This window comes from Chelonia mydas, chromosome 3, assembly GCF_015237465.2.
Source record: "Chelonia mydas isolate rCheMyd1 chromosome 3, rCheMyd1.pri.v2, whole genome shotgun sequence".
Lineage (NCBI taxonomy): Eukaryota > Metazoa > Chordata > Testudines > Cheloniidae > Chelonia > Chelonia mydas.
Window position 1 is genome coordinate 156,565,288 of NC_057851.1, and position 23,387 is coordinate 156,588,674.

The 23,387-nt window shown below is 39.4% G+C and overlaps 1 protein-coding gene and 1 pseudogene across 8 annotated transcripts in view; both read right to left on the bottom strand.

Moving 5' to 3' along the window:
• Positions 1–23,387, bottom strand: part of MARK1 (microtubule affinity regulating kinase 1) — a 116,138-nt gene that overhangs the window by 20,707 nt on the left and 72,044 nt on the right. For 4 of the 8 annotated variants that reach the window (XM_037895693.2, XM_037895691.2, XM_043543623.1 and 1 more), the window contains exons 7-13: positions 19,378–19,434; positions 11,510–11,746; positions 11,313–11,432; positions 6,272–6,371; positions 5,534–5,646; positions 3,056–3,209; positions 1,200–1,393 (exon numbers count right to left, since the gene is read on the bottom strand). In XM_037895693.2, the coding sequence (XP_037751621.1) occupies positions 1,200–1,393; positions 3,056–3,209; positions 5,534–5,646; positions 6,272–6,371; positions 11,313–11,432; positions 11,510–11,746; positions 19,378–19,434 (975 nt within the window). Of the gene's footprint in view, positions 1–1,199; positions 1,394–3,034; positions 3,210–5,533; positions 5,647–6,271; positions 6,372–11,312; positions 11,433–11,509; positions 11,747–19,377; positions 19,435–23,387 lie in introns of all 8 variants that reach the window. The other 4 variants (XM_043543621.1, XM_043543622.1, XM_037895689.2 and 1 more) reach the window with 1 other exon arrangement.
• Positions 858–1,031, bottom strand: LOC114019800 (annotated as a pseudogene).

Sequence of the window (23,387 nt, forward strand, 5' to 3'; positions counted from 1 at the left end):
TAAAATAGTAACAGATTTACAATGAACAATCACTGTAGTGATTATTAGCAAGTAAATCAATTTCTCACTCTATCACTAGGATACTTTATTTAATTAGTTCACTGTAAGCAAAGAAATGCTTTTGACATATCAGTTTACAACACACATCAGCATAATCAGTTTTTGAGAGATACAGTTTTAGGAAAGCATGGAAGATTTACAATCCAATGAAATCTAATCTCACAGGACAGAAAGTTCCAGTACATATTCCACACAGCCACCACTTCGAGTCCCCCCCAGGGAGAGATTTTTAAACAAAACAAAGGTTTAAAAGCAGCTATGTGACGTATTGCAGACACTGTCTGTGAGAGGAAGGAATCCTTATAATTTAGCAGATTTAAAAGTTGATTTTGTCTGAAGAGAGAATTTCTTTAGCAGTGGCATGGATTCCATCCTTGGAATCCAACATGGAGGTCACAGTGTACTAAAATCCCAATGGAAAAAGCAAATTCTTACAGTCTATCACATGGATACTTTTTGCCTGACTGCACTGTACAAGCACTACTATCTTGATACTTAACCAGTTTTTGTCTTCTCTTGAAAAAGACAGCACAGGTTTGATTCGTATTACAAAATCTAAGACTTTTGTACTACAAGTAATTTTCTTATTATGAGTTCATGCTTTTAAATGAGGTATTAGGCATGCCTGTAAAGGTAACAAGCAAAAAATTTTGACTGTATGCCCTGAAGACCCATGATACTGCACAAGCCTGCCAACATTTTAGGTTAGAATATTAAAGTATAAGAAAAAATGCTTCCAATAACTAGTCCAACAGCTGTCTGGAAGCTTTAATTTTGTTTATTTTATTCACCCCAAAAGGAGATGCACCATTCCCGGAGACACTGCAATACCAGGTCGATGCCTGGGGTGGACAGAGCAAGCTCCTATTCCAGCTCCCTGTTTGAAAAAATCAATTTAATATAAAGTCCTCAAATAAAGGACATATCAGATATTAAACTGAAAAGAACAGATAACTTAGAAGATAAATTATTTTATTTTTAAAAAGCATATACAGCATAGCTTCTTATTGGTACACAGGAATAAGCTATCAAAATACACAGTTAACAGAATATTCACTAACTAATATAAGGCTAATGCCTATATAAGATGCCAAGTATATAGCAGATATTGCCCCAGCTGATTTAAAAAACACACTCACACTTGGAATTGCAGGCGCTTTCTTTCTTTCTGGACCTACAAGTGGACTTGCTGCCATTTCTCCTTTGGATCCAACTGTAGTGCTGCTAAGTTTACGCGACACATCTTTGTCCCATTCCTCTTTCTGTTCACTTTCCACACTATTTGCCTGAGCCCTTTTTGTGTATGATACAGCAGGAGGAATTGATGGACCAACTGTCAAATAAAAACAAAATTATACTATCTAAAAACAATCATTGCTTCTCCCTCAGTCAATGCACTCTGAAGTATGATTCTCTACACATGGGAAAGAAAACCTTTGGAATGATAGTAAGACTGCAAGGTTGGTGTATATGCTACCTGTAAAATGTGACAGTTACATACATTAAGTTATCTTTAAATAACTTTGAACCACCTGTCTCTTCATTATAAATTTGAAGACATGTAGTGTACATTCAGTACTTCCTATTTCATATTAGTACTGATTTATAAGTTTCTACTTATATTTTAGTTCTAATTTTAACAGATTTTAACCCTCAAATTGCTAAAAAATAAAGCAAAGAAAATGGGATGGGCAACATGATAAAAGGGAAACTGTTCAAATTATTTAAAAACTTATTTTCATTTTTTAAAACCTTTCCCTATTCTAGGATGGCCACTTACGCATTCCCAGAATACTGGACAATCCAATACATTTGGGAATGGTGTGGGCCCATTCCCACCTGTATGACCCCATCTCCATCAATGTGACCTTACAATCACCATCTGTGCAAGGTCATGTGCAGGATCCCTGTATGCACCGGAGCAAAAGGGGTGGGGTCACAGAGACAAGACCAGAGCAGCACACTCTTCAGAATGGTGTCTTCCATGCGTGATACTGGATAACGCCACATCTGGTTTTACATTAGTGTCAGATGGGACAAACTGGACAAAAGCAGGACTGCTTAGCTTAAAACTGGACATATGGCCTGCCTATCCTATCCTCACTCTCCTCAGCCCATGAGCAAAGCTTTTGTCCACAGAATAAATTAAAACTATTTTATTTACTTTATGCTTATGTTGGGAGAATCACAGCTTCTCCCTCCCCACAGTTCTTTCTGGGCAGATCCTCAGCTGGTGTAAAATATACAACTCCTTTTATTTCAATGGAGTTTGACAGTTTGCACTAGCTGACGATCTGCCCCAATGTATTATTTACTTCTGTGAAAAACCCCCCAAGGCTGACCTGTACAGGGGGAACAGGATTGGCGAGAGGTAGAAGTCAAAATAATAGGAGGAGGAAAGGGTCAAGAGTTTCTCAATAAAAAAGTTTTATCATTTGACTGCCTGTTTTTTTTTTTTAAAAACCTTTTCATATTTAAAATGTGAATATTTACTCCATTTTGTATACCTACTACCACCTGAAGATGCTTCCCAATAACTTTGTAAAATGATGATCCCTGGCTAACCCGACAATTTGGCCTTCAGTCTCAGAATGTATTTACTATAAAACATAATAGCCTGCAGTCTTGGAGTTTATTCAGATCAGGAGTTAACGATCTCTCCCACAAACTGATGAGCTGTGAATTTGCAATGTACTGTTTTAGATTCAAAACTATAAGTTTTTTTTTTTTAACAGAAAAATTAGAACTGGTATTTAATTCCATACAGAATTTAGAAGGTGATAGCTACACCGAAGTAACAAACCCCAAAGGGTCAATTCCATTAAGCTGGCCCACATTTACCACAGAAGCACTCGTACGGATAAGAAGCATCATGGTGTGGCGTGATGAGGCACATAAGAAATGCACAAAGAGGCGGAGTGCCAGGCTCACAAAACACTGCACACTCAGATTTAAATTGTGTATGTTACTTTACTTGTTTGAACGTCATCCCCACCATGATCACTGAACCGTCGTTGTTTCTGATTGGTCGATATACTCCGCTGGACTTTCAGGTGAGCAGGAGACTGCATAGAGCTGTTGTTGAGGTCACTGCTGGGTCGAGACCTTTGACTCAGGTTACTACTGGACAGGGATTCACTTCCTTCAAACTACAAGCATAAGAAAGCATTTTAAATATTTTTGAAATGTAGACAAATTAACATTATCAGCACTACCATATCATTATATAGTGAAGGATTTCTATATAAAGTCCTTGATTTGGTCGTTAAGGCTTTTAAATTAAATACGCTAAAATAAAAAATTGCCTATTTTAAAATTTAATTTTCTTCAAGACTGGACACTCTCAACTTCAGCTATCATTGTTTATGCTTATCCTGCCCATGCTGAATTGTGAAAATCAATAACACCCCTACAAATATGCTCAAGTTACATCTGCCTAAACACAAATGAACTTGTTTTAAAATGTACAGTTAGAGCTCAGAATGATGAGCGTTATTTAAAAGAAGGAAAACCAGGAGAACCTCAATATTTTATCTAGTTTTAAGGCTTTTTTTTTTGCATTGATAACATTTTTAACATCAGAACAATTTCAAAACATTTCAAAAAAAACTTGGAATAAAAGTTAAGTCCAGAAATTAGATTAGGAAAGCAAGTAGTAATGACTGAAGAATGTTTCAGTGCCTTTAACACATTCTTTGGGCCTAGGTAATTCTGCCTTTGGCTTCACAGACTAACAAGCACTATAAAGAAAACTGTTACTAATAGCAGTGTGATTGTCTAAATTTAAATGCTGACATTTCTCAGATGGAAAGAGTTGTCAGATTCCTAATCTGTACCAATGTACAGGAGGTCTGCGGTGGGCAGTGGCTAGTGAAGGAATGCACTGGAGGATGAGTATATCAAAGCCATGCTGTCAAAGAGGAGAAGAAGTGCTAGGAGGCAGCGTGGAAACAAAGTTCCTCCATAAGCAAGGTCCCAGCCTGTGGCTGGATCTATTGAGATCACTGAAGATCTCAAGCTATCGTCAGATTTCTGCTAGTTCCACAAGAGTTGGAGAGTATTTCCTGTCCCAGTACAGGATTAACTCATGAAAGGATGAAATGGCTCATAATTCTTTAAGAATACAATAAGATAAATACACCCTTGTTCAGTTAAAATATTTAACAAAATAGTGTATCTAAACTCAGTATTTTGTAAGAATTACTGCTATCTTATCTAAGAATTTGCTATGTGAAATATTACATTTTCTGTTTTTCTAGTTGTATTTCACAGTTAATATTTATTGCACTTAAGTTTAAATGTAACATTTTTTCCTGTCACTTCACACCATTTCTGCATAATAAAAGCTAGTAGTTTATAAACAATATATTTACAGAGACCATTTGAAACCTCAGACCATCTAGCCTTGCATGTGTCAATGAATGAGATAACCGTAATAATTTAATCCTTAGAACAGAGTACTCATCTCAAAGTATTTGTCACTTAGAATTCTACACTGAGGGACAACAGCAGACTGTGCAGGAAGATTAATTGTGATTAAGTCCCTCCTAAAACTTCCAAGTCAAATTGCACACCCAGTAACTAGAAACACTTCCTGCTCCCTGGCTTAGCACTCTTCAGTGGCATCACAAACTGCTAAGAAACTGGCCAGGTCCCAGTGCATTTATCACATAGGATTAGCCAACCTCTCAAGGTCTGAATAGTCATCTCCTGTCCATTAATTCTTGGCGTGGCTGAGGCAGTACTGCAGAAGAGTGTTATTCAGCCTCTTTCATCCTAAATTGCTCTTAGGAGGCCAAGAGAAGCCAAGGGGAGATGATGCTGATTTACAATTAACCAGGTTGCACAGGATTCATCACTTTGCCCAGTGAATATTTCAAAAACAATTTTATTTGTAATGATTTTTTTTAACTGATGTCTGTTATTTCCATAAGACACTTAGGATCAGATCCAAAACCCACTGAAGTCTATAGAAAGACACTTGGGAACTTAACGGGTTTTGGATCAGGACCTCAATAAGTCCCTTCACTTTGAGTAGTGGATTTCTCACCTCTCTCCAATTCCATAATTTTAATGGACACAACGGACAACAGTGAACAGAACTAAATTTCCAAGGGTTGTGTAATTTTCCATATACACCACCACCACTGTCCAAGGAACTCAATCCTGATCATTAATGCCACGGCTGTTACGTTCTTGGACCTCTCCTGAATATCAAATCATGTACAATGGCTAACTGTCTTGTAACGTTAAAATATGGGGACAATTACATTTTATTTGTTAGTTAAAACACACTTAATCCAGGTCTGCAAAGCAAAGTCAGAGCATAAATGAACTGTCACCCAACCCAAGCTAAACTAACTTCTGAAAGTCTTATACAAGGTGATTATAAAATGAAAAAAACAAATAGGGCATGTTCAGTACAACTAGATTTAAAACTCAAACTGGCAGATATAAGTTAGATAAAACTTACTTCAGGTGGTTTTCTGCCTAGAAGCAGGTAAGTAGCCATGACTTCATCATACTTTTGCTTTACTAAAGACTCATGGATCTCCTCTCTTGAAAAGCCCATAGTGACCATTATGTCTATAAATAAATAAATAAAAAGCCATTCTTAGCAGGACAAGTGCCCTAGAGATTCTTGACAATGTATATACACCAAAAATGGAAAAACATAACATTAGAAGATAACTGATGATTCTACAATTCAGACGAATCTACACTGTATTTATTGTTCAGGAATGAAGACTATAGCTCCATTGTGACAGGTTTCAGAGTAGCAGCCGTGTTAGTCTGTATTCGCAAAAAGAAAAGGAGTACTTGTGACACCTTAGAGACTAACAAATTTATCTGAGCATAAGCTTTCGTGAGCTACAGCTCACGAAAGCTTATGCTCAAATAAATTTTAGTCTCTAAGGTGCCACAAGTACTCCTTTTCTTATAGCTCCATTGTTTTCAATGTTACCACTTTCTTGAAAACTTTGTACCTGTGCTACTTAAATGAATAAACTAAACTATACCTAACCTGACAAAAGCACAAAGTAGCTCTAGAAAGAGCACTGAGACGAAGTTAAAGTTTCTCATTTAAATAAATAGCAAATACATTTTACTTTTGTAATAAACCAATTCCCTTTGTGGCACTTGCTATCAAATTGTTTTATTTGCAATGAAACATTTATCATCTATTTCCATATAATATGAAAATCCTTACCTATTCTTTTGGTGTCATTAAAATCTGGTTCTGGCTCAGTATATGGCTTTAATTCTTCCTCTTCATGGCCAACATTCATCCACCGATCCTTCATAATTTGCTAGGAAATTAAACAAATCTCAGCTAAAGTATTACACTGTTTATTCAATTAGGGCTTTAAAGTAAACTGAAAGCCTCCCATTGATTTTAATGGGAATTGAATCAGCCCCTGTAAGCTCTGGTTTAGAAAACAAGATGTTTCTTAGTTCCAGAATCAACCAATACATACCTACGTGAATGGCAACAATACTGCTTGGCCAATTAACTAACCACGAATAGGACCTTTATAAAAAGGAGATCTTGTATCACAGCAGTGCTCAAAAGCTACCATTATCTGCATGGTGAAAAGATGGACAAAAGTTGCCCTTTTATATAGTTACCATAATAATAAACCAGTGTTTGCTATTAGGACAGATGTTTAAGGGAATTTTTAGGGAATTATCTGCAACTTATAGCTTAAGATGTAGCCTCGCTAGCTTAATAGGTTCTTTCTACCTCTATAATTTTCTACAAGGCTTTTTTTTTTTTTTTTAAAAAAAATGAAACTACAGTATTATGCTCTGTCATTATCTCATAAGAATATTCTATTACTGTACATCTTTACACGCACAGGTTACGCAGGCTGACATGCATGTCATATTTGTCTAAGGCAAAAAGGGTCAAGCAGCAGCATCTAAACAAGGCTCAGTGGCTGCAATTACCCTGCTCAGGAGCAAAGAAAGACTCCCTTAAGAGTGCACAGCTGGAGCTGCACTAGTGTATCTCTGGTGATGCTGGACTGATGCTTCCAGTTTACACTCTGGGCATTATGTTGTTTTCTGATGAGCTGTTTATTCTGACCTCTTCTCACACTCTTCTTAACTGTCCCTCCACTCCTTGTGCCCTCAATACTCTTCTATTTCCTTTGCTCCCCCATCTCTTCTTCCACGTTCTTGTCTTCTACACTCCTTTGTTCCAATTCATTCATCCCCCCCTTACTTTCTCCCTCACCCCTTAAAATATTTAACATGCATTAAAATAAATAAATAACCCCCCCCCCATCAAACTAAAAAAAAAATTGTGTAACAGTACATTTGCTAATCATCATTATGATTGGATGTTGAATCCCTGTCTCTGCCTCCCCTATCTGTCTCTCTCATACTCTCTGCTTGGACATTACCTAGTACAACGGGACCCTGAGTTTGGTTGAGACTTCTATGTGCTACTGCAAAACAAATAAAAACTGTTTTGAAATAAATTATAACTACAATTTCTTCAAATAATTTAAGAGCCTGTGTAGAAATGCCACTATGTTCCCAAATGACTGTTGTCCTTTGCAAGACACGGCAATAAACATTAGCTATGACCATTCATCTTTTCCTGTGGATTGTCTCGTTTCAAAACATATTCACAGTTCATCTCAAGAAAGAACTTTTCATTTAACTATTTCCATGAAATGCAACCATCTTTAATATTATAGACTATATCTATGCATTTTGGGGAGAATTCTTCCTGATACACTTTGCCATTCCTGAAGAATTATTCAGAGGGAATCCCAAAACTCCACCAAATTTGTTCCTTCAACATACCTACCTCCTGCTGAATAGCTAGAAACAATGCTTATCCTTCAGCTACGATGACAGGTAGCAAAGCCTCTCTAAAGATCAACACAAATGCCGCTCACCAGATTGCCAAAAGAGATGTGACCACCAATCTACCCTCCCCCTCTCCAAAAATGTCACCTCCAGAAAACACGTCAGTTGAATCCCACTAAGAGAGAAAGGCTCCATTTTCCTAGGATGTAACCTGGTGTCTTGCACTACTACATGGCTGCCAAACTAAAGACCCATATTTGTCTTACTACTATTAATAGTACAAAGAACAAAATCTTAAAAACCGCTATTCAGATATTAGCTTATTATTATTATTCACTTATTAGCCAACTGATGTTTTGCTGACAGTAAGATCACCAGATATATGATTAAAATTCTGCCTTAGAAATAATCTTCATAATAATTTTTGCTAATGGACACAAACTGCTGCTGTCTTCTGGACACAGAGTCAAATGATTATTTACAAGGAGTCTTATCACATCTGACTGCAAGGTTCATAACAGACAGAAGATGTTGGAATCCTTCAGTTTTTTAGTAGTATCCTCAGCAAAAGGAGCAGGAATGCAAAACTGTTTCTACAATGATATTTTTGGCCAAGAGGAACCACCCTTCTGAAAAGCATCCCATTCCTCCCCTCCATCCCCACTAGACCTTCCAGCAACATGACTGGACCAATACCATTTCTGATGCAGTGTCTTTAGTTTTGTCCCTCTCCTTGCTATTCAGATCTATGGTTCAAAGCTTCTCTAATCTAGTCCTCCATCTTTTAAAGATGGGTATGTTTTTAAGCTAAAATTCACTAATTTTTGTCAATTAAGTGCATTAATTTAGAAGTATTATCTAGTTACTGTTCAATATCCAAAAAAGCCCACTTGCAGTAAAGCACTTTTAAAGCGTACCTCTTATTTCTTTTAGAGAACTTGAAATCTCGTCAATTTTAAAAAGCTCAAGTAGTTTCTGGTATTGTACCCGCCCCTAAATCAGGGGTTCTCAGAGTGCGGCGCGCCCTCACACTTTTTCCTAAAATACTTGATTAGCTTTAGGAAAACCAAATAAATATGAACATATACATGTCCAAATCATTGTAATTTATTTATTGCTAGCTAATATGTCTGTTGTGAAAAGTGATATTTACAAACATATAAGTATCACTTTTCACAGCAGACTTACTCAGCCCTGGCAAGCCTGGGGACAAATTAAGCCCTGGACGGAGGGTGGGGGAGGCAGTGGGGGCTGGGGGAGACGGGGAGGCAGTGGGGGGGCTAGAGCCTGAAGCCCTGCGGCAAGAACCTGAAGGCCCCCAACTGGAGCCCAGGGCCTGCCACTGCATAGCTAGAGCCCAGGGCTGGAGCCCAAAGCCCCGAGGCCAGAGCCTGCTGCCCCGCCACCTCAGGGCTGAAGCCCAAAGCCTGAGCCCCACCACAACTGGGAAGCTGGGGAACTCACTGGCTGCCTGCTCCTCCAGCGATGTGCCCCAGGTGTCTCCAGAGGGGGGCAGGGCGCAACCCCTGCTGCTGTACCCAGCGTCCAGGAGCAACAGAGAGGGGGAGGAGACTTTACTTTGCCTTCCCCCCCATCACAGCCCAGGAGGCTCTGGCTGCAAGAAAAGTTCCCAGTGGCCACATTTGAGAAACGCTGCCCTAAATATCCCATCAACATTTGTGATTGTAAAACAACATTTTCCTACTTTTAAAATATGCTTCCCTGTTCATATGGAAAAGGCCTACACAAACAAGGTTTATAATATTTACATAACACATACCAGCCCAAGGGCTAAGCCTACTACTTGAGGTGCTGTTTCTTCAGTTCCAATTTTACTGCTGCTGTTACTGGTAAACACCCTCTTGGGGAAAAAAAAAAAAACACACACCGGATCTCTTACCAGAGCACTATGAGAGTGTCATGCTAGTGCATGGCTCAGAAACAACAAATGACATTAACAAAAGAGTGACGCTGGCTAAACAAAATACTGTCAAAACACACACACTAAAAAGAGAAAAATATTCTCAAATCTTTTCCAGTTCCAAGAATCATATATATTAATTGTAACGGTAACAAGTGCAGCATTTTCTGATGGAAATGTGAGCTGATTTTGTCCCTATCGGTAACATGCTGAAGAGGACTAGAAGCAGCATTTGGGCAGATATATAAATTTCTTTCCAAGCCATGTACCCTAAACTTTTCACCCCAAACAATACTTCATACCTCATTAATAAAAAGCATTTTTGTGATGGTTCTCTCCTTCAAATTAAAGGATGGATTCTTGCCCAATGTTTCATTTCAAGAGTGCCTCAGATTGTTTATTCACTCCCTTTTTGCAGATATTTGGCAGTGACCCATTTTCTACCCTAAAAAAGCAGGCTCCTGTATGGCTGCCATCAGCAGCACTCTACAGGGACAATGACGGGTTTCAAAGAATAGGAGTATATGATTGTCATACTCATAAACACTGAGGAGCCAAGTTATGCCTCCAGGGTTTCCAAGAATCTTTAGTCTCAAGTGCTAGACCTGAATCTCTTTACAAGAAGAAACTTATAAATGGAAGGCTGGAAGAAGCCAATCATTCTGAAGTCAGCCTTTCAGCTTCTTGCAGTGACTAAGCTCTTATCAATGTATTCTCTAGGCAGGAATATAATGTAATTTATGACAACCAACCAATCAGAAGACGCCATTATCCAACTTCCATCCAACTGCTGAACACAGCAGTTATTCTGAAATGAAAAATGCTTGTGACAAATCACAAAGTAAGCCCAGCTTGAAAGAAAAAGCTGTATACAAGCATAGCTCGCTATGAATATGCTTCCTAGCCAGGCATGCAAGAAAGCTCAGATCACTACACTGGAAAGAAAAAACTACTTAAATGGGATGAATTCTCTGGAACACCATCCTCTGCTATGAAAGCAAATACGTGAAGATGAAATAAAGGTCACTAGTGACTAACGCACATTGTACCTCAAACATTTTATCATTTGTTGTACTTTTTATTTCTGATACTGGATGGGCATTATCAAATAATAAATCTTTCTTTGCCACAGATCTCCAAAAGCAATATAAAACGGCAATTAGATTTGTGGTCTGAATCTATACACAAATAAAATATCAAGTTTACCATTGTAATGGCTTTCAACATTTGTGTTTATGATACCAAACAAAGGAAAACTCATTTCCCAATGCTCTTAAAGTGACATCCTTCGATCAGCCAAAAGTTAAGAAAGGGAAAAGACTCCACGGCCTCGCCTCATATTCAAACTGCGCTGCCCTCTGCAATGCTTCCTGACAATCCTAGGCACTGCAGGCCTCTACAACAGAAATAAAGTGGGCTCTCGCTTTCAAAAACAATGTCCTATCTGGTTATTGGAGTAAGTAGTTCATTCTTGCTGTGAAGATACTTTCAGAAAGAAATTACTTACTTCTAAGCTCCCTCGTTTTATTGGATTCAGTACCAGTAGTTTTTTCAGTAGATTTTCACAGTCTGTGGACATATAGAATGGAATACGGTACTTCCCCCGTAATACTCGCTCCCTCAGTTCCTAGACAGAAAAGAAAATATATTCTTGACACTGAAAAGTTAGCAAATTGAAATTGAGGTGTCAAATTTCAACTGTACCTTTAAATTCTGACCATCGAATGGCAAGGAGCCACTGACTAGTGTGTAAAGAATAACTCCAAGACTCCATACATCTACCTCTGGGCCATCATATTTCTTTCCTTGAAAAAGTTCAGGAGCAGCATAGGGTGGGCTTCCACAAAAAGTGTCTAGTTTGTTACCAATTGTAAATTCATTACTAAAACCAAAATCTGCAATTTTAATGTTCATGTCTGCATCAAGTAGAAGGTTTTCTGCCTAAGAGAAAAATATTGAAAGAAAAATGACCAAATTTATACATCACAATAAAGATCAACATATAAGTGTGCATCATTTGTCGATAAGAAAAGTTACATTTTCCAAAATATACGGTTTGACTGTTTGACATTAGAGAACAAAGGAAACAAACCCTGTGAATGCACTACTTAGAGTATTGCTATTTAAAATATTCGGAGTCCAATTCTGAGGTGCAAATAAAGTTAAATGCAAAGGATTTATTGTTCAGACAATAATTTACAGTGCATAAAGCTAGACAGCAGTTAAAACTAGTTGACTGAATTCAAAAGCAATCTAGTGCTTCTAAATTGAAAGCTTTGGCCTAGAAGACTTAACCAGTTTGCTTCCAAAGGATATAAATTGAGTCTCAGGCATGTTGCCATGTGTATGGGTAGGTGTGGGAAGAAAAGGGGTTGATTCTCATTGATTAGTAAGGCATGTTGATTTGCAATTAAATATAGCTTTTACACTAAACTTGGTACATTTTGCTAACTAGGAGGATACACTACATCTATATGCATTTATTTAAGCAGTTACGTAGATTAAGATATTTACTCTTATTTTTACATTTTTTATTGTGTTAGAAAATAGTGAATGATGCATTTCTTATTTACTAGATGATTAATTATTTACTTGTGATTTATGTCACACTGCATTTGGATGAAAATTGGAATTCAAGTAACTGCACGAAAACAGCATTATAGTATTGTTTTTTATCAGTTAAATAGAACTACCTTAAACATGTCGCATATGTAAGAAAAAAGGTTGATCAAAACAAGTTATGCATGCAAAACTAACTGGTTTATTAGACAAAGGAGGTATCTTTAGTTAGTAAATTTAACTGATTGTTTCTGGTCACCATGTCCATCTAGATTTTTAGAACTAGCAGATCCTCCTCTCACACCTCATTTTTATTTAAAGACTGGAAGAGGAAAACAAGTTTTCCTTGTTTTTTCAACTCTCAGTCAGACTCGTCTTTGAACTATATTAATTGGATAAACTGAAATGAAGAAAATATTCTCTGCACTAGGAGAAGAGGTTACTGCTATCAAAAGCTGATTTGGCACTTCAACAAATGGTTCCGGGTGCCTAGCCAGTGACTTCCACCAGTTCAGTGGTTTGCCTTTCTTTAAAAACTTCTGCAACAAATATGTATTGCTTAATTACTTAAATTTAATTATAGTAAGTTTAAGCCTTACTTAATTTTTAAACAGGTTTATTTTTTAAAAGAAAAATAATTTAAATATTGTTTTATTTTAAATAAATAAATCCATCTTAAATTTTAAAAACTTCCGGTTTTTTCTACCCTCATTTTGGACTTTAAAACACAAGTGTCTGCTTGGACAATAGATATTTCATGGTACTTTCTGTGCTTTATTTCAGCATCCTTCACCAAAGTTTCCCCTCCTCCATCATTACTCAGCATGCTTTAATAGCAGCAGCAGCAGCAGCCAGGCAAATCTCAGAAACATTTACACTTCAATAATGTGCTGTGTGTATTTACACAGGTGGACTATAGGATAGTTACTATAAAAGTTTTGTCAGCTTGAGTTTGTAGCAGTCAGTCACATTACCCAGGAGTAGTGAAGCCACAATGAGTTATGCAGGTCAACACAAACAAGTGCTAAAGAAAATCTTCATACCATTAGCATTCCCTCATCATTTGGATATGCCATGTGTTAAGGAGAATACTGTTTTAAAAACCTGTAAAATGTTCTTAAGCACTTTGATTTTGATTATTTCTAGTATCCCTCTCCCTGCAAAGCCAGGAGCCTTAGTTACCATGAGTACAACTGTATACGCCTCAGAGGGAGAGAAATTCAAAATTAATATAAACACACCTCTATAAATAATCAAAAATAGAAAACATCCAATGTCTCGTGACTTTATGGAATTGAAGTAAGTGCTGGGTCCCACTGGGAAGCCAGGAATCTCCCACTTCCAAATGGCATAAAGTTCTCAAGTCTAACCCTGGAATAGCTCAAGACATTAGACTTCAAGGCTGTCACATTTTAATACCTACAGCCACTGTTACTATCCCGGCATTGAATCCTGCCATACCAGGACACATACAGGTGCAACTTTGGAGGAAATGGCACAGCTGAGTGGAGGAGAAAATACTTTTCTGCAAGGTTGATTATTTAAATCATCTCAGGGATTTGGAATGTTAGAATAGGCCCGGGCTTATTAGAGGGCAGAGGACAGGGAAATTTATCAAAAATGTATGGTAAGTACAAGTAGCATGTCTCTAATTTCTCAAAAGGCAATCCTGTATTTGTGTATTATACAATATACATATAGATGCATACAAAATATTTTGTCACATTCAAATTTAGCAAAGGTAAACTGCTAAAACAACAAATGGGTGAGATAGCTGTAGAAATGCTAATAATTTTTTGGTGAAATGGAATGTCTCAGCCACAATGCAGGGTTACTCTTCAGTTAACTGAAACAGCACTAATTTTGATAGTTGTATAGTTCCTTGCAATATGCCAGTTCTGGAAGTGTGATTTGCCTAATTACTATATTGTTATTTCTCAGTGTCTGCACAGTGTGAAAATGCCTGTATTCCAATCAAATGATCGCCATAAGCAGCCTGAAGGACTTGCATAATTGCTGAACAGCAAGTTTTCAATAATTTTACAGTGATTATGCAAGTTACTCTGATTGGATAGAATCCCTTTACTACGATTGGCTGTACTCAGAATTGAGCCTGTATGTCCATGAAGACACCACTTAACCTTCTCTCCCACTCCAGATGAAACTGAAAAAAGTATTTACTCAGAAAACAAAAATATGTGGCTAACAAACTGCTAAAAGGTGAACCGGTTGTTGGGTTTTTTTTTCCATGTTAATCCCACCCCTTTGACTCATTTTGTTCTCCAGGACCTCACTATTGCTTGCACTGAACCCAATGGAGTTCTTTTAAAATCAAAGTGAACCAAGATTGGCCTTCCTCAACATTCCTTCCAACTACAGTCCAGCAAAGCTCTTGGCACATAATCGGTGTCTATTTGCCTTTACATTATTCACACTGAGAGAATCCCTGACTCTCCCTTCTAATTTGTTTTGAAATATTTAAAAATAATACTGAGTTATTTTGGAGAGAAGAACCTTTGCTAATCTGTGGGAAGTAATTAGGTGGATTGAAGAAAGATAATGAAAAGCAGGAGTGGGGGAAGGAAATACACAAGAAGAGAAGAAATTCTTGCTTATGTTAGTTTTTAAAAACTATCTTTAAACAATTTGATAGACCACTTTTGTAGCCTTAAACCTGGACTCTTCAAACAATTTCATTATAACTTGAGGATGCTTCCCGTTAACTTTAATCAACATATCCTCGGCTATACAGTTCAACCTTTGTTCTCTGAGTTTGTTCACCTCAGGCTATGACCATAATATGTTAAAAAGGAAATATCCTCAAGTTATAACAAGCTCCTCTTTCTCTTTATTGGTTAATCCTTTACTGCTGATTCTTTTAGGTTTTTGTTTGTTTTTTGCGCATGCAAGAGACACCCCTAAAACCAATGACAGACACATTGTGGTCCTATATGGCAGCATACTGCCATCATGACTATCCATGTTCACATATGTGGAGGTGATGTGCAGCAGATTTATTACCTAGCTCAAAGCTTCTCTTTCTTCCCCCTTCAATAGCTCTTGGTAAATATAGGAACAACAAGAGGAGGGCATGTCTCAGGATGTTTTTTCTCTGGCTTGTAAAGTTTCAATTCCCATGTCATAGAAGTACAGTACAATTTGCAACAGGAGTCAAGTTTCAGAAAAACACATTCAAACTACAAATTTGTCATAAATTGTAGTCCAATATTACATCCAAGAGAAAGAATGATTCTGCTCTTTCGTAACACAGAGTTACCATCTGAAAAGTGTGGCTGATTTACTCATACTGTAGCTGGATGCACCCTGAAGGACCTGTTTTGTAACAAAGGGCTGCTATAGTCTGTTTTTCATTCCTCAGACTTTTTATGTTTCAGCAGAATCAGGTACTCCTAATAAAAAGCCAATATACTGCTATTTGCTTTACTCTGCTTAGTTCCACTATGCAAAGCAATAACATACCTTATGTAGCAGTTCAAAGCAAAGAAAAATTTCCGGAAATGCTTCAGGAAACCACAATACAGCAATACACTTTGATATCTGCTGTCCTCCTACTAAGCCAAAAACTGTAGTTTGTTGATCAACAATCAGAAAAGAAATGGGTATCAGAGTAGCAAAAGACAAGGAGGGACATTAGAGAGAGATCAGATGCTTAGAGACCCTTGATCAAGGCCTCCTCTCAAGCAGAAGTTTTGACATTTCTTGTGTGACATCGCTAACAGATATGTAGGCTGTTGATTCCAATTGACAAATAGTTCTTGATTGTGAAGTTCTTCACAGATTATTCAAGATTGCTTGCAAGTTTTCTCCTAAAGCAATTGGAAAGCACATTCTGTAGGCCAAGAAGGTGGAGCGCCACTAAAGTTATGTTGCAAGTATAAATTCCCAAAGACCTGAGCATTGCATGAGAATATTTTCAAAGACTAAGGCCTCATCAGTCTTTGTATTTAACTCCCATCCTTCAAAAGGCCATTCTTCTCTGGTAACCTGTACCTCCCTAGGAACGCCAGACATTTGCAGCTAGGATGACTGTCTCATGTCAGCTGAGGTTGCCACAGACCTAGCTGCCACATCCAAAGCATCAAGCTCTGCTTGGAGAACAAGCATGTAACATGCTGTCCTTCAGTAATCAACTCTTTAAATTCCTCTCTGCAGTCCTGTGGGATTTTGCCAGCGAATGCTGCAATGTTTTCATTATTCAGAAAGTCATTTTGCCAACAGCAATTGATAGTTGGTGATTCTCATCTGCAAGCTTGCCGATGAGGGTACTTTTTCCATCCAACAAGATTAATTTTCTGGACTCCTGTCCCAGGGGATAACTTGCTAAGGGCCCTCATGTCCATCTTTTGTAGACTGCAGATACCACCAGGGCTCCTAGAGTAGAATGTGAGTAAAGCAGCTCAAATCCAGAAGACAGGACCTGATACCAATGCTCTGCACTTTTTCATGTAGGAACTCTCAAGGCTGGTGTTTGCCAGAGCAGTTTAACAGGATCCAAAAGGCCTTAAATTAAAGGCATTCATTAGACAACTTGGCATGGGGGTGTGCAGCATGTCCAGGAGCTTGTGAGACCTCTCCTGGACCACTTCTACCAGTACCTCCGATGCGTTCGTCTCCGTTCTGAGCAGTTCTTGGAAGGATTTGTACTCATCAAATTTGAGGCTGATTATTGCAGAACCACCTCATCAGGAGACGGTACATTAAGATCCTCAGTCTGAAGCTCTACATCAGAGCCACGATGCAGATGCTCACCAGTAATGAAGGTTCTTGAATAGTTTTGGGTGCTACTCTCTGTAACAGCAGAGATGGAGCTTTAGATCTGCCCATGACGCAAATGCTGCTCCCCTTGTAGATCGAAAACCCCATGTGTCCAGTACTATCAAAGGTGCTGGTAAGCATAAGGACCGGGGGGGCCATGGTGGAGGACACCAGGAATTAGGATCCCTAGGTCTTTTGGAGATAAGGTAACAATAATAAACCCTGGATTCCCTTTCAAAGATGTAAGTCATTGATCATGACCCTAGTGAACAAGAAGGCTCTTTGCTATCATCAGAAGCTGAGGGCTACTACTCCTGAAGTAGTGGAGCTGAAACAAGATTCGTAGTAGACAACTCTCGTCCCTTGTTCTAGCCAGTACCAGTCTGCGAAGTACTTGGTAACAGAGGAGGAAAACCTTAGTATTAGCTAACAGTGGTGAGTTGTTACAGATAAGACAGATCTCCTAGTACCACAAAATTCCTCAGTACTGAGAACTCAGATGCCAAGAAGAGGTGAATCCACAACACTGATACCAGGGTGGTTGGTACCAAAGATGCCAATACTGTATGCTTCAGTGCCGCACAAGTAGTACCTGGTGAAGTTTTTCAGTCTGAGGAGACCAATACTGGGGCTCAGTGACCGGAGTCCAAATGGGTCACAAAGGGACCTGGCAGACAAATGCAGAAGATTTATGCTTCTTAGAGCTAGTTTCCATTGTAGGAGAACTAGATCTCCTCCCTTTAACATCAGAATGCCTCTCTTCCCCCTTGTCATTAGAGGTGAGAAAGAAGACTGTTCACATCCAAGGAGCAGCCTGATGAGGAGGTGACAGCAGTACTTTCAGATGACAACTGATCAGGATTTTCTGCCCCAGGGATCCTGGGGTCTTAGGATGGATACATGCATTTTTCCATTAAGAACATTTTTAGATATGTATCACTAGCTTTCTGCATCCTCACTGAGAATGATTTACAAATTGATCACCTGTCAATAACATGCCCTTCCCCAAACATGAAACACATTTAGTGTGTCCAAAGTTAAGAGGCATTACTGCCTCGTTGGAAGGGCAATTCTGAAACCTTGGCAATTTCTGCTTCACCATAGCAAGCAAGATGCTGTGCTGGGTAGATCCAGAGAAAAACAAGTTCCCTACAATAGGTACAGAAAATAAAGAGGGAGGACAAAAAGAGGAAACACTACTCTAATCAGTAACCTAACTATCTTCGCTGACAATAACAATTTACAAAGAACAATAAAGGCTGCACAGTGAGTGAAAGCAGTCAGACACTGCAGTACTCCAACTCTGAACCACCAAAGACTTATAGAGAGTGAAGAAGAACAGATGAAAAAACCCACATTTCTTACAGATTTTTAAAAGACGTGATCAGTTTAAGCATTTTACTATAAATTGTCTTAATCTAGAAACCATGATAGCTGGCAGCATTTATGACTATAATAAATATGCATTAAAATGAGCTTTTTCATTTTCAATTTGTGGATATTTGTATATCATTAGTATGGGTCACGATTCTGTCACAAAAAGAAAAGGAGTACTTGTGGCACCTTAGAGACTAACAAATTTATTTGAGCATACGCTTTCATGAGCTACAGCTCACTTTATCGGATGAATTCAGTGCATTTGGATTCTGTCACAGGTATTTTGAGTAAAAATCCCTGACATTTACTAAAAATACCTTGGGGGGGGGGGAGGAGAGGGGGAGAAGAGAGGAAGGGGAGGACAAGCAGAGTGCTGCTGGGCCTTGCAGCCGCTCCCGTCCCACCACTGCTCCCACAGCAGGGGCTGACCTAACCCTGATCAGCTGCTGCTTTGGCAGTCACGAGGCTGCTCTGACCATACCCCAGAAGTTACAGAGGTCCCGGAAAGTCCTCCATGACAGAATCCTATCCTTAATCATTAGCTATAATTTTTGGTCTTCTGGTTAAGGCACTAAACAGGGACTCTGGAGATCTCGGTTCTTTTCGTGTCTCTGTCACAGGCCTCCTTGTGATGTTGGGCAAGCCACTTAGTTTCTATATACCTCAATTCGCCAAGTATGGAATGAAGACAATAGTACCTCCCACCTCCGTGGGGGTGTTGTGAAGCTAAATTCATTAATGTGTTTGAAGCACTCAGACTACAGCAATGGCAGCTATGTGGAAAGAGAGATAGGTGAACTTGCTCTAATACTGTCAATTAGTTATGTTAAAAAAAAAAAGGCAAAAAAACAGAAACCTACCTTGAGATCACGATGAACAATGCACTTTTGATGGCAGTATTGCACAGCAGATACAATCTGAAACACCAACATTTTCAATAAAAATTAATTTGAATCCCTATATAATTAGGGTTTTTCATAGCTTACACTTAATTTTGCCTCCTACTATGCATTAGTGGAGAATTAAGTATTTTTACATACAGGGAGTGTAAAAATCCTTACAGTAACTGATGTTCTCTTGTTTGTGCATCCCCTATGCCGGAGATCGGGACTTTTTTTTTTTTTTTTTTTTTTTGGACTAGCAGTGCTTACCAGCCTGAGCCTGTGCTTCCAGCACCCTTGGGCCCCCTTCAAGGTTATAAAAAGATATAACGATGGAGTCTTCTACCCCCTCTGACATTTTTGGAGCTACAGCCTTTGCCAAAGGAGTAGGAGAGACAGAACTTTAATACACAGAAACACCCAGAGCTCTTTTTAGTAGAGAAGGAGGTCTGCTCACAAAGAGAAGGATCCTGGGAGCCCAGATTTGAGACTGGCCTCAAACTTTTATGGAAAAAGTACATTTTCAGCCTGGCCTCTTTGAACTTCTGTATTCACTTTCAAAACACACAGCAAACTGAGCATCTGCTAAATATACGCCCTTCCCCTAAGCAAAATAAACATTCAGTAGAAGGATGGCAATACCACATAAAGGGCAATATTTGAAACCGGGAGATTTTGGCTTAGCAATGAAGACTGAGAACCCAGTACTAAGCAACCAAGAAATTAAGAACAAAGTTACCCAAATGAAACCTATACCAAATATAATTCCTAATTTATACATAAATATTTACTAACTAATCCTATGCAAGACACAGAAAAAATGGACAGCACTAGTCATTTCATCTCAGCCTACGCCACAGTTAGAAGTTGCTGAGAGGTGGCTAGCCCACATTGACCCTTTTCTACCCTCGGGCGGGGGTTGCACAAGGGCTCTGAGCTGCAAGAACAAGCGAACAAGTACTGCTAGTCCAAAAAGATCCAAATCTTCTGTGTTGGGAGCGCACAAAACACTCTAAAATGCAATACTTACAGACAATCACTCAAAGAAGAAATATACATTTAAAAACGTATCCACTATGTTTTTATTTTAGTGAATGATATGCCAGAACGTTTATATCCTATGCTATTCAGCTGCCACATTATAAATTACTAATTTGTTGATATTAATCTTTTAACCCAGAGGACACACTCCATAAACAGTAAAAGGTATTTTTATGCTATTTATCCTTCTAGGGTTAAGCATCCAAAACTTCAGGGTAAAAGATTTCATTACATAAAACATTCCTCAAAGTAACAGAAATTTTCAACATATGAAGGGAATCACTTTTAATTAATTTAGCCCATTGAATGTGGTATCATTCTAGTCATATTACTTTATTCAATACAGTACTAGCAAATGCTGTTAGAATGACTATATATCACAAACTGATGTAATGAAGATTTTTAAAATTTTAATAAATATAGAAATTCCCTCTTTCAGACTCTCTCCTCATACTTTGCAAGCAAGCTGGCTAACCTAGTGAGGAGGGCTTTAAACTAGGTTCACCAGGGGAAGGAGACCAAAGCCCTGAGGTAAGTGGGATACTGGGAGGAAGCACGAGCAGGAGCGCGCGAGAGGGCAGGGCTCCTGCCTCATACTGAGAAAGAGGGATGATCAGCGAGTTATCTCAAGTGCCTATACACAAATGCAAGAAGCCTGGGAAACAAGCAGGGAGAACTGGAAGTCCTGGCACAGTCAAGGAATTATGATGTGATTGGAGTAACAGAGACTTGGTGGGATAACTCACATGACTGGAGTACTGTCATGGATGGATATAAACTGTTCAGGAAGGACAGGCAGGGCAGAAAAGGTGGGGGAGTTGCACTGTATGTAAGGGAGCAGTATGACTGCTCAGAGCTCAAGTATGAAACTGCAGAAAAACCTGAGCGTCTCTGGATTAAGTTTAGACGTGTGAGCAACAAGGATGATGTCATAGTGGGAGTCTGCTATAGACCACCGGACCAGGGGGATGAGGTGGACGAGGCTTTCTTCCAGCAACTCACGGAAGTTACTAGATCGCAGGCCCTGGTTCTCATGGGAGACTTCAATCACCCTGATATCTGGTGGGAGAGCAATACAGCGGTGCACAGACAACCCAGGAAGTTTTTGGAAAGTGTAAGGGACAATTTCCTGGTGCAAGTGCTGGAGGAACCAGCTAGGGGTAGAGCTCTTCTTGACCTGCTGCTCACAAACCGGGAAGAATTAGTAGGGGAAGCAAAAGTGGATGGGAACCTAGGAGGCAGTGACCGTGAGATGGTCGAGTTCAGGATCCTGACACAGGGAAGAAAGGAGAGCAGCAGAATATGGACCCTGGACTTCAGAAAAGCAGACTGACTCCCTCAGGGAACTGATGGGCAGGATCCCCTGGGAGAATAACATGAGGAGGAAAGGAGTCCAGGAGAGCTGGCTGTATTTTAAAGAATCCTTATTGAGGTTACAGGGACAAACCATCCCGTTGTGTACAAAGAATAGTAAATATAGCAGGCGACCAGCTTGGCTTATCAGTGAAATCCTTACTGATCTTGAACACAAAAAAGAAGCTTACAAGAAGTGGAAGATTGGACAAATGACCAGGGATGAGTATAAAAATATTGCTCGGGGATGCAGGAGTGAAATCAGGAAGGCCATATCACACCTGGAGTTGCAGCTAGCAAGAGATGTTAAGAGTAACAAGAAGGGTTTCTTCAGGTATGTTAGCAACAAGAAGGAAGTCAAGGAAAGTGTGGGTCCCTTACTGAATGAGGGAGGCAACCTAGTGACAGAGGATGTGGAAAAAGCTAATGTACTCAATGCTTTTTTTGCCTCTGTCTTCACGAACAAGGTCAGCTCCCAGACTACTGCACTGGGCAGCACAGCATGGGGAGGAGGTGACCAGCCCTCTGTGGGGAAAAGTGGTTCAGGACTATTTAGAAAAGCTGGACAAGCACAAGTCCATGGGGCTGCATGCGCTGCATCCGAGAGTGCTAAAGGAGTTGGCGGATGTGATTGCAGAGCCATTGGCCATTATCTTTGAAAACTCATGGCGATCCGGGGAAGTCCCGGAAGACTGGAAAAAGGCTAATGTAGTGCCCATCTTTAAAAAAGAGAAGGAGGAGGATCCTGGGAACTACAGGCCAGTCAGCCTCACCTCAGTCCCTGGAAAAATCATGGAGCAGGTCCTCAAGGAATCAATTCTGAAGCACTTCAAAGAGAGGAAAGTGATCAGGAACAGTCAGCATGAATTCACCAAGGGCAAGTCATGCCTGACTAATCTAATTGCCTTCTATGATGAGATAACTGGCTCTGTGGATGTGGGGAAAGCAGTGGACGTGTTGTTCCTTGACTTTAGCAAAACTTTTGACATGGTCTCCCACAGTATTCTTGCCAGCAAGGTAAAGAAATATGGGCTGGATGAATGGACTATAAGGTAGATAGAAAGTTGGCTAGATTGTCGGGCTCAACGGGTAGTGATCAATGGCTCCATGTCTAGCTGGCAGCTGGTATCAAGTGGAGTGCCCCAAGGGTCGGTCCTCGGGCCGGTTTTGTTCAATATCTTCATAAATGATCTGGAGGATGGTGTGGATTGCACCCTCAGCAAGTTTGCAGATGACACTAAACTGGGAGGAGAGGTAGATATGCTGGAGGGTAGGGATAGGATACAGAGGGACCTAGACAAATTAGAGGATTGGGCCAAAAGAAATCTGATGAGGTTCAACAAGGACAAGTACAAGTACAGAGTCCTGCACTTAGGACGGAAGAATTCCACGTACCGCTACAGACTAGGGACCGAATGGCTAGGCAGCAGGTCTGCAGAGAAGGACCTAGGGGTTACAGTGGATGAGAAGCTGGATATGAGTCAACAGTGTGCCCTTGTTGCCAAGAAGGCCAATGGCATTTTGAGATGTATATGTAGGGGCATTGCCAGCAGATCGAGGGACGTGATCGTTCCCCTCTATTCGACATTGGTGAG